Below are 12,517 nucleotides of genomic sequence, written 5' to 3' on the forward strand. Positions count from 1 at the left end.
CTTTTTCATCATTAACCCAGGCAATCACACAGCACTGAGTTATTGCATTGAAACAAAAAGTGCACACTTCACTTGGTAATTCTTTATGGATTTACAATAGGAACTTCATTAATGTCTGTTGTAAGGATCACAAAAAAACAACATTTATCTGCAAAAAGGAATTTTGCAAGCCTCAGAAGTCTCAGAAAAAAATATTAGGCTGCCTGGTCTTCTGTAATGCATTTCTTTAATGCTGTGTAGGGGCAAATGACAAATACTTGAAAATTCTTCACCATTTGAAATTATGCTGCCGTATTTTAATGCTTGTATTTGTCGTTTTCTCTTAAGTTTATGGGTTAATTTTAAATGTATGCTCCGTTTCTAAGTAAAAATCAAGTAATGAAAATATGTGCAGCTTTATTTACTTAGATGGGGTGCTACATAGAGTGTAATTTTTAAGTATAAAAGTCTAATTATTGTAAATTAACCACTTAACATTGTTTCGCATTTCAGGCTTCTTTGACAGGTACCAATATATGTAAATACTTACAGATTTTTATGGCTCTAATTGTAATGCTGTGAATCTACAGGGCAGAGTTGAGAACAATGCATGGGTAGCGTAAATATTTTGAGATGCCCGTTTCAAAATAGAGGCAAGGCTGTTTGTGGTTAGAGCTGGTAGCAAAAAGTTAAATGTGCTAGGAGTAAAATGGTTATCTCTTTCCCACCTTTCCCTCCAATATAAAAGCTTAATTTTTCCCCCAGGTTACATCTCAAGTTTGTTGCTGGTTTTATACCATTTCTTTCCCTGAGATAGCAACGTATGAACAGTGATTGTTACAGCTCACCCACGTACATGGTGAGAATTGAAGACTGTGGAGGCAAAATGCAAAATGGAACCCGATGGTGAAGCACTGAACACAGGCAATAGCAGTGTTAGCTAGGGATGAAGTGCAAAGGACATCTAAGAAATACGAGCAGGGTCTCAGTCCCATCTTGCTGAATACAAGATGACGTAAATTTAGAGGCATTAGGGAGGGAAACTGCAGAAAAATCTCTTACGTGTTCACATGGTTATGTATATGGTTCCTTTTCGTTTATGTCTTCTATTTTTCAGAATGGAAGAGGTAGAGTTCATTTTGGAACATTAAATATATCTTAGGCAGTGAATAAGAACCTACTGATGTATATTTTCACAAGGTTAGGAGCCAAAAAGAGACAGGTGGCTTTTGAAAATTAATAGCTCTTAAAAGGCGTAAGGAAATATAACTTAAGGATATGTTCTTGTCAGACATTGGTGAGAAGCTGTGTTTTGGGGGGGATGTTAATTAAGAACATTTCCCTGTTGGCATAAAATGTCTCACATTTTTGCCCTTGGTGCTCAGCTCACCATGAACACAGTTAATTCACAAGGTAGTTTTTGTAAATAAAGGTTTTGGGCAAGCTGAACGTGGTCCAGGGAGATATTAATGAGAGGGCAAGGGGGAAGAGTTAATGAAAACACACTTCCTGGTAGAACATAAACTGCTTTTTGGACCTGGAGAATGCTTTAAAATTATTTTCCCAAAACCCTGTGGCATTTCATCTCTGGAGGAGATGCAATAGGGAGAAATGACAAATAGCTCCATTTTATTATTTTCTTTTTTCTTGTTCTCCATATTTTTGGTAGGGAAGATTGGACATTTATTTTGACTGTTTTCTTTCTGCGCACAGAACCGATTACATTTCTAGCGTGTGACGCATTATGAATATACCCAAGTATCCTCTGGCCTACACATGATGAGTTGGTTATTTGTACATCCCTTCTTTGAAGGCAGCTAATTGTATGGAAAGTAATAGGCACTTGTCATCTAGTCCCTTTAAACTTTTATCCTGCTGAAATGTGTTCCCAGCATTTGGGGTGTGTAGTTGTTGTTCTGCATTATTTAGCTTTTGTATATTCTGAGAAAAACAACTAAGCTTTTAAATCGCATAGTCCCTTGACTGAAATCTCAGACCACTGTGTTCAAGGATCTACAAAATTTTATAGCCTGTGTCATTTAAAGGAAGCTGGCTGTCCTCAGGAGAACATTACTAGAGCTATGTAAATACAATCAGGAATTGTGGCCACATTTTTTTTGTAGATTTTTGTCTGCTGTGAAATTCTTTTTTCCACTCAAAAGTGTAGGCACCATCTAGAATTATCTGTGTTTTTCAGTAGAAATTAGAGATCAGATGCGTTTAGTTGGAGGAAAATTTATTGAGGGTACTAGTTTACATAGCACTCTGTAGCTCCCCCGTAGTTATATAATCGGTGTTGTGTGTGTCCATCGCAGAGTACATTTGATGCTCATTTATTAAATATGCTCGCTGGCTGCTACCGCATCTTTGTTCTGGACAGACAAATTACCTTTCTCACACTGAGCTTCCACTCTGGGGAATTAAGCCTCCACTGCTTTAATTAGCTTGGAAGTGGGGGGCTGCAGTTCCTAATAGACTTCAGGCTTTTAGTAAGTTAGGGAAAGGGTGAAAAGAGAACTTTCTGGGAAGCTCAAAATGTCATTTAAAAACCGTAAAAACCTAATATATATATATGTGATTTCATTTTGGTAATTGCAAACAGATTGTATTTGAAGACTGTATGGATTATCATTTCTAACTTAGACATTAAAGTTAGACTGCTGTTGAACTCTGTGCTCTCTAATTGATGCATGATCAACACAGTACATGTGTTTGATTCATATAATTACAATATTTATGTAACATTAAGTGACATCAAAAACCCGTTGCCATCAAGTCAATTCTGACAATAGCAACCCTGTGAGACAGAGTAAAACTGCCCAATCCCATAGGCAGATAGGAAATGTTAAGTGAAAAATTAGATGTGATAATCAGAAAAATAATATCTGAATTATTCACACATGTAATTTTTTATAGGTAAGTACGTGTAGGTAGAGAAAGACCCAGGTGAGTAGATGTCACATGGGAATATCAGAAGTCAATACTAATGATAACTGCCAGTATTTTTTGAGCATTTTAGTATGTGCCGGGCCCTGTTGTAGGTATTCCATGTGTATTACTGTAATCATAACAACCTTATTATCTTCTCTTTAATGATAAGGAAACTGAGGCACAGGGCAGTTTGAGTACATTGCCAAAGGTCACACAGTTGAATGTATTAACCCAAAACTTGCTGTGGGAAGGGTCTTGATTATGAATGTGCTCTTAAAAAAAAGTCCAAGATATCACTACTAGGCAAGAACTTTATAATTCATTCCTTTTGGAAAGAAACTTGCTGGTAACAGAGTCAAGCAATTCGTTGTAGAACTTTATACTAGAAACTTCTTGAAAGTCCATTTATTGTCTCATTTTCTCTGCTAGTAAAACTGCAGAAAATGTTATGCTTTAGTTCTTCACTGCCAACATAGCGTAGAAAGGCTCCATCAAATCACAGTTGGAGAATAATAAAAAAAGATTAGAGAATGTAGAGAAGACAAAAGCAGGCATGTTTGAGTTTAATCTCTCTCAAATTTAGCGTTTTAGCTAAGATGCCCATTTTTATTTCTTGCAGGTCTGCTAAAAGGTCAGAGTAATGCAGAATGCGTGCCTTCATCTCAGATTTTGTTCATCACAGGTGGATCCCATGTGTCTTCAGTAGACAAGTCACCTTTGTAGCTAGCACCAGTGCCAGCTCCATGCCATTGCACCTTCTTTAGTCTTGATTGTCCTTCCTGCATTTATTGGTGTATTAAAATGACTGAATATGAACATTAAGGACTCCATGAACCTGGGCTAATGGGAGACTGTAGAGAAAATGAAAAAAGATCCACAAGAGGACATCTTTGGGGGGGGGGAGGGAGCTTGGGGGGAGGGAAATGACTAATGAAGCTAATTAAAAGAAGCATTCAAATCTGCTTTCTACCCTCATTAACAATTAGCAGGGCACTGGCCAGAGTTTGTACCCTGTGTTTTACCTTAACAACATTCTATTTGCTCTTTGTATATTTAAGTGTTGTAAGGAAATGTGTTTCAATCAAAACTGAACATGAGATAAAGGAAAGAGATGTGGCTTTTGTGATACTCTATCACAGACACTTTTATTGTATCTCTGTAAAATACAATGTATGTATGCATGTAAGTGTTTTTGTCCTAATGTTGCTAGTCCCATGGCAAAGAAAAAGAAAAAAAAATTGGAAAAAAAATCAGGCTCATAGCAGCTGCTGTGTAGAAATTTCCCCCTACTTCTAATTTGCTGAATGAAGAAAAAAATCTTTTATTTGTGATATTTTCAGAGACATTTGCTCTAGTATGGTGTATTTAAATAATAAAAACTTAAAAGAAAAAATACTCAATGGAGTTTGGGTTTAAACACTGCTTTTTCTCTTTTGTATTTTGGAAGAAATTTATTTTTTCTGATAACAAGCTCACTTTAAATTGTAGGGGTTATGAAAGGAGATGGTGTGTGTATTTATTTAGCTTTGGGCCAATAAGATATTCTTCACATTACTTAAAACCCCATTGCTGGCAAATTGATTCCAACTCATAGTAACTCAATAGGACAGAGTAGAACTGCTGCATAGGGTTTCTAAGGCTGTAAATCTTCACAGAAGCAGACTGCCACATCATTCTTCTGCACAGTGGCTGGTGGGTTTGAACCCCCAACCTTTCAGTTTGAAGCCAAGTGCTTTAACCGAGCGCCACCAGGGTTCCTGTTGAATTACATAACCATGTCATTTCTGGTGGAGGTACAAAACACTCTCTAACAAAGCTATTTTATAGGTTCAGAATATTAATTGTGTTAATACTTTGTTATGCTTTTGCTAAATCACAGTGAATCTCTGTGTTGACATACGAATATTTGGTTTGATTCTTTGGCCATCCTGTTTGTTCCCTTTTTCTCAATAGGAAAGCTCTGCTTATTGATGAGAAGCATGTTAAAGAATATGGCGTAACCGTCTTGATACCGTATCAAGTTTGTAGTTTTTGAAGGAAATAGCATTTCTGAACTGTCCCTGTATGTATTTTAAGGTTCCCTTAGTGGTTTAGGGACCCAGAACTCATTCGTGGTGATCCTGGATGGTAGAAGAAGCCATTTCCTAGTGAGTTGTTAGATGAGTACGATCTGCTGTGTGATTTGTTTTGTGTTTGTACTCCTACTGACTCTGCCTCTCCATGTGTTTGGGGGAGGATTCAGATTTCATGTAATAGTATTCCTGAGGCATATAGTCTGAGGCACGGAGTATCTACAGCCGTGCTTGTGGAAGAGAGAACGTGTAGTGTAAGAACTCAATGGGCCCATAGCTGGTACCGGGATGAGGAAAACCCACATGGGTCTGGATGTGGGGCTCCCTGGTAGGCTTGTTCTATGTGAGTAAATCTCAACTACAGCTTTTTATCACAGGTAAATAAAACCAGGTGTGTTTATGATGCAACTTCTCTTTTTCTTTTTAAAAATGGTGTTTATTTTACTTTGTCTTATTTCGGTAAAGATCCCTATCTTAGCTTCCTCTCTGAGAATAGGAATGGGCCATATAGGAGGGTCTAGCTCTGTACGTCTCAGCTAACAGTCTCCCTTTGAGATCTTGTTGCTTCCTTCCTGCTTTCAAAGGTTCCTAGCCAGGAGGAAAACTGACTTACGTAAACTGCAAGCCCCCTATAAGCCGCCTTAGGCAGAGAGTTAAGGTGAATTGTAGAGTTATAAATGCAAGGAAAGAAAATAAGGTGTACAAAATCACACAAAGGACATGTGTTTAAGAGATTCTTGGGGGAATTTCTAGGAACTAGGATGTAGTTCGGTTTTTTTTTTTTAAGGTACTTTCTAAGGGAACCTGGACTCATCTAGGTGGTATAGGGAAGGTGTTAATAAAGACCGCAAGCATCTTCTGTATCCTTTCTAGTGTAAGTACTCATGTCCTCTATAGTGTAGAAAATTCAAAAGACATGCTTAATAACTTATAGTAAGTAATACAGTGTGGCATTTGGTGATGTGGGGAGCTAAGGTCATTAAAGACTTTAAATGAACTATTATATGGCTGGTTCCTCAAGCACTGCTGCGTATTTAATAACGAGCTTCTAAAAGCATTTCTTAAGTTGCAGACCTGAAAGATTACAAATGTCACTCATGTTAGTATAATCCACATGGAAGTGACGAAGTCTTCTCTTTGATGTGCTAAATTGGAGAAGGACTAATGGAGCTATGAATATACAATAGAACATATTTAAGTAGTAGTCATGCTTTAGGTAAAACACTTTTCTTGAAACCAGAGGCATTTCAAACAATAAAACCCTGCTCTAATGGGGATGCTCTGTGTGGATAGAAAGCTACTAAGAACACAGGTTTATTCTGATGTGAACAGCAGTTGTGTGCAGTGTTTCTCCCAACCCCAGTATTGCTTAGGAAAAAAAAAAAAAAATACATGAGCTTATTCACCTTTCATCCACTGCATTTGTGGTGCTATTAGTTAGTGAAATGTATGCCGTTGCTTTGAAAGGATCTATTTAATATTAACCACGTCATAGAGCAAGATGGCCCCAGTCCCTACAAGCAAGTGCAATTAAAAATAAAAGCAAATGTTACTGAAGGCCTGTTCTACACCTGTTAGAAAGAAAAAAAATTATAATACATACAAATGTCTCAATCATGCAAATTGTCAGTCTTGCTAATGAAACAATTTTATAAAAACATTGTCCTTTAAAAGAGTTTAATGTTTTTACCTATCCAACTGCCTAGTTTAGATTTATACATTCCATAAGCAAGGGGAGCCCCCTGAAGCCTTTGCTAACCAAATCCTTTGCCACAAGAAACCATTTCCAGTTCTTCAGAATTTATTAGGAAACAGTTGAACATGGACTGTAGTGTCTTATAAAATACAAAATGAGAAAACTGTCACGCCAAAATGAAGCCTGTGAAATTGTCATCCTCTTAATAGTAACTATTTAAATTCTTCTGCCTTTATTAACAGATACTTGAAACAACTAATCATCTAAAATGAAGTTCTTAAATGACTTTAAATGTCAATGTAGTTTAAGATTTTAATTTGTACTACTATTTATATAAAATATTTTTTAGGGCCAATAAATAACAAAACAGTGAATCCGAGAGCTATATATCAAGAGTCTAGTGCAGATTTCCATGTAGCCTAAATAATTGCACTAAATTGAGAAAAGGCCGGTGGTTTTCTCAAAGAGTTCTTCACTGTGGAATTGTATCCTGGGTGCTTGTGCACCTCAGCTCAGTTTTAAGAGGCTTTTGGGAACAGACCATTTACAAGTTGATATAACTTGTCGCTTGTTACTACTAAGAGCCGCCCATTGTCAGTCCAGCCAAGTCACAGAAATGCTTATTGCAGTTAAATAGCAATTTGTTTCCATGAAACTGCAATTAAAGTATTACTGAGCAGCCATTTTAGATTGGCAATGCTCTGAACGCATGTTAAACAGCCAGCAACTCCCACTTGCAGGGTCTCAGATCTGACTAGCAGCAAAGTGTAATATATTCACCTATGTTGGGCATCTAGTTAAAAGGCATTTGAAACCTCAGCGCAGCCCTCTGATCCCGTTCTGAACATGCTGAAAGCATCAACAAGTCGGGGCTGATTTTTGGAAGAGGAACTTGAAACTTACCTCAAGTGAATACTATTTTCAGTGGTACAAGAAGTGCTTTATGCTAGTAGATCTGTGCATGTTTCCTAGAGGGAATGTTTTCAAGTTCAGATTGATTCTGCTGAGAATGGACTGCAACTCTGAGGCCTCAAGCCAATAATGTACTACAGGTCCTGACATGTTACAGCTGTGTAAACAGGACCATTCTGTCTCCTAAATCACAACTAATAAAGCATAGGACGAAAATCAATTGATTCTGTTATAAGTTCTTTGAATGATGCTGAAAGTTGTTTAATGACTCTGTTAAGACGGACAAGCCTGAGTTGAGCCACCAAAATACCTATTTTAATTCTCTCCCCTCAGAAACAGGGCAGGACAGTCTTTCCCGGATATTAGCATCACCACCACCAGTTCTAAAACCTGCTACGGAAAGGATCTGAACTGAATTCTTCCTGTGGATCTACAGTTGAGGATTTGTTGAGTGAGAAAGGTGAAGTGCAAAGGTTTTATTGAAAATGCGAAACATTGATGTAAGATCCTGAGAGAGGAACGGGTTTCAGAGGTGGTGTTTTAAAATGCAATTAGCACTGAATTCTAACCAGCTGGGAAACAAGTCATTAGCTCCCCAGAACAGGAGGTATCTCACCTTCCTTCCTTCAGCCTAGAAATTTCCCCCACCCTGAATCAGAATCGTCCTTGATGTTTTCAAAAACAACTTTCATATACAGTGCATCTGTTTTTTTTTATTTTTCACCGTGGTCATTCAAGTTAAATATCTCTGTGTATGTATGTGTGTGTGTGTGTGTATATATATATATACACACACACACACACATACATTTCTTTTTTCAGTAAGGGGAAAACACTGAAGAATTTCTTCCTACATTAATCTTTCATTTTCAGTGAAATGAATGTTCTTAAGAAAACAGACAAATCTGAGGACGATTTACAAATGAAGAATAATTATGAAAACTGGAAAAGAAGTTGATTCCTTGGGCTGCAGCTATATAACTTTAAGGTTTGGTAGGGATGGCTGTACGTTAAATTCTGCGTATTTGTCTAAGACCTCTGATTCAATATCTGTCATCAGTTACAGGACTTAGACTTTCCAGAAACCTAGTATCTTTAAATACAATAACTTCATCTTGCGGTTGTGTAATGCTTTGTAAGGAAGGGTATTTATTTATACTTTGTTGTTGGTGCCATCGAGTCAGTCCTGATTTATACTTTCGCATTTACAGTTTACACGTACTTACACATGCTATGTACTTACACATGCTCTCTCAGTCCTTGCGACAATCTTGTTAATTAGTAGTATTACCTCAGTTTTACAGATAAGGTAACTAAAGTGCAGTGAGGTACCTATATCATATTTTAGTGAAATAATTTTTTAAAATAACAAAACGAGTGCAAAAAAAATCCACGATGAATAAAAAGTCAGTTTTAAATACAGGCAGGATCAGTATTACTGGTCTTCTCTTTTGCCTCAGGCTCCAACATGGGCCATCACAGGCCCAAAGTGCCAGAGCTGCTATTTGAACCCTGACCTTTTAGGCATTTTGGTAAAATTTATAAATTGTTAGACTACAACAATGATATACATTATTTTATGAGCTATAAAAAATTAAAGTGCTGCATTTTATCTTTATCCAGCTTAGAATGCCAACAAATTTAGATTGCCAGCATATTTCAGCCTTTGTCTAAATGAAATTTATTTTGAATTTCAAAAAATCTCAACTACTTCATGATAAGTATAGTTGTTAACAACTCTGCCACATTGTTGCTGAGGAAAAAGAGCAAGACTGTAGTAATCACATTTGTCCAGAGAAAGCACAACCAAAAAATACATCTCACACAAAGTAGTAAATGGTATGTTTAAAAAGTTTGAATTAACTGTGGCTTGAGTCTGCAGATATCATTTGTGGTAAATAAAAGGATAATGAGTTAGACTATAGAAAATAATTTTGAAGATAGAAGTAATGCAGACACAGACACAATAATTGTCATAGAAGAATTTTAAATGTTCTAGCTTGACGTGAAAAACAGATATGCCATCAAAGAACTATATTCATATTTGTTGTTTTAAGATGGGAGAGCTCTGAAGTATTCAAATGGAACAGATTATACGTTTAATTATATCCAAACATGATTCTGAGCTGATTTCTAAAATTTTGTTGGCTGTACTACCTATTTTCCCATTAATTGCTAGAGTCCAAAAAGATATCAAAACTTGTAAATAAATCACTGTAACACACCATTAAATCCAAGCTGCCTTTATTACAAAGAGAAAAAACAGTTAAAGGAAAAATTCTTACTCCAATTTAATAACCATTCTCTGATGTTGATATAAAGGTTAAGCAAAAAGACTTTTTTTTTTTTTGGCATGGATTCTTGACCGCAGTGGATTATGGTGCAGAAGTACTAGTTCCCATACCCCATCATCTCTGTATGATATTTCATTGAGTATCTCTTAGCCCAGTGGCCCTTTTGCAGACTTTTTCTTCTGTGTGCTTAATGAGGCTAAAGTTAGCCTGTATGGTCATGCGCCACATAACATTCATCCGGGCAATGCCCAACCCCATATATGTCCACGGTCTCATAAGGTTATAGTAGAGTTCAGAAATCTCATTCTGAGAATGGGACATAACCAAACGCACTGCCGTCGAGTTGATTCCGACTCACGGGGACATGGTGGACATAAACGGTGAACACAACAGCTTCCCACAGGCAACACATGTATCTCATGTTTCTTGTACACAAAGCGATTGTGCTGCCAGGTGTATAATGTACAGTACATATATAACCAGTAATACATATGTCTGGACAGTCATAATAAACGCCTGTGTTAACTGGCTTATGTATGTACTGTATTGTACTTTTTGTTATTTTAATGTGAACTTTCCCTACCTACAAATAAAAAGTTTACCATAATGACAGTGTATGCTTTGACTCACAGGCAGCAGCATCCAGTCTCATGTGTTGCATGTCTCTTGAATGTTGTAGCACTATCTCTGTTTAATTTTCTTTCAAAAATATTACTGCAAGGTGCGTCATGGCTCCCAAACACAGCAAAACCAGTGCTAGTGATACCAGCAGAAAGAGTCAAAGGTAAAGTATTGATTTGGAAGTAAAACAAAAAGCATCCCATATAGCTTTGCTAAGTATATAGTTGGTGTTCACATAATGTCCAGATCACATGACGTGTTTCACAGAATGAATTGCGGACAATAAGTGATGCATGGCTGTATGTTTTTCCTAGATCGATGACTAAATTATCCTTTCCATTGGATATGGATGGATATACATATGTTCTCCTTAGGTTGTTAAGGACCTGGGAAATGTGTATAGATCAACATAACTGTAGATTCAAAACTGCAGAATATCAGTAGTAAAGAGCAAGATACTGTGTATTTGCTAGGCATGTATTATGACCTGAGCTTATGAAATTGATAGGTTAAGCTTGGTAACAACGCTGACAGGTAGAATTTTTTTTAGTGAGGGAGCTGGACTTGTGAACTCAACCACATGATTACCCTGTTGGTGATATGACTGGTAGCCAGAATACATCCAGTTTTTCAGCAAATGCCATCCACATCCAGAACTGCATAACCAGGACAAGCAGTGGCCTGAAGAGTGTTTATCAGTACTTTTTTTGGCAGGGGGTGGGGATAGATGTATTAAATTTACATTAGATAAAATATTTTCTCAAAATTCTATGGGAAAACTTCTCTTCTGAAAACAAGGGGACAGGGAGAATGGAAGGAGCAACTGCCTAAATAAATCGCTGTTCTAGGGGCTCTGAAGGAGTGGTGGTTTCTCATTGCAGATCTGGAAAGATAAGTCTCCCTACACACACCACCACACACCCCATTTCAGTGGTTTTGGTTGTCTTATTTCATTAGTTTCAACACGACCCTCTTCCCTACCGGTTCGGGGTGCTGTTACTGTGCAACGTAAAAGTCAAGCGGCGCTTTTGCGTACTCGAATCCTGCACAAGGCCGTGACATCCGGAGGTTTCGAACATTAGCCGTGTTGGCAGTTTTTAGAAGTCGATATGATACAGCATTAGATGACTTCACAGGTATGTTAGGTAGAGCTGAGGTGAAATGAAAATCACAACAGAAAACATACTGCGACGTTCTTGATGAGGTTTGGGGTACACATGTAGAATGAAACGTCACCTCTAGTTTGTTAAAGTTACGGCCATTGGAAGTGGAATCCTGTCCTCCTTTGAGAGTGGAGTAGAGGCAGTGGGTGGGGGGTGGTGCAGAAGAGGTGGAGAGGAGAGGCTAGAGTTTTCTGATCTGTTACCGAGTGAGTCAGGCAGATAAACAGGCTTGGTTTTCAAAGGACAGCGCATCCTAAATGGATTTTTGACACTGAAGCTTTTAAGCGAAGCCTTTCTTTGTGCGGATGGATGTAATTCAGGAAACTCCATCACCCACCTCACGCTGCAGGCAATTGTTTTTTTACCCTCTTTAAGGAATAAAACGTGTGTTAAAATTCAAAAGAAAAAAAAAAAAAGAATTCTGGCTGGCTTTGGAGTTCTTGAAAGCCAGACATAGCCTTTGCTGTGGGCCAAATAAAGGTGTAGCTGTAATATTTTTCTCTCTAAGTTGTGTTTTATGTATTTTTTTTTAGCTTGGAATTTGATTTCCAACAGGCTCAAAGGAGGATTCAGCCTCTGGAATCCCCTTGTTTTGCATGCAGATGGCATGTTAATGAACTCATTACTGTGCATTTTATCCAGCTCTGGACAGATTTGTGACATTATTTTTCAAAACAAAACGGGGTTAAGCAGTTGGTTGGTTGGTTGGGCCTGATGAGTGGGAGACTCAGTCAAAAAAAAAAAAAAAAAAATTTTTTTTTTTTTTTTTCAAAACACTACCAACCTGCTCAGGGTTGCTGCAAGAAGTCCTGCAAAACCATCCTTTCCCCCTCTACTTCCCTCAAAATA

General features: G+C 37.5%; 1 protein-coding gene across 4 annotated transcripts in view; it reads left to right on the forward strand.

Moving 5' to 3' along the window:
- The window catches only part of LMO4 (LIM domain only 4), a 21,042-nt gene extending 12,692 nt beyond the window's left edge, over positions 1–8,350 (forward strand). For 3 of the 4 annotated variants that reach the window (XM_049879688.1, XM_049879686.1, XM_049879689.1), the window contains exon 4: positions 1–3,522. This exon is cut by the window's left edge and continues 1,258 nt beyond it. Coding sequence is in view for 1 of the 4 variants with exons in the window: in XM_049879687.1 (XP_049735644.1) it covers positions 3,530–3,538 (9 nt within the window). In the remaining 3 variants the exon portion in view is untranslated. The other variant, XM_049879687.1, reaches the window with a different exon arrangement.
- The last annotated feature ends 4,167 nt before the right edge of the window (positions 8,351–12,517 follow it).

Source organism: Elephas maximus, chromosome 3, assembly GCF_024166365.1.
Source record: "Elephas maximus indicus isolate mEleMax1 chromosome 3, mEleMax1 primary haplotype, whole genome shotgun sequence".
Lineage (NCBI taxonomy): Eukaryota > Metazoa > Chordata > Mammalia > Proboscidea > Elephantidae > Elephas > Elephas maximus.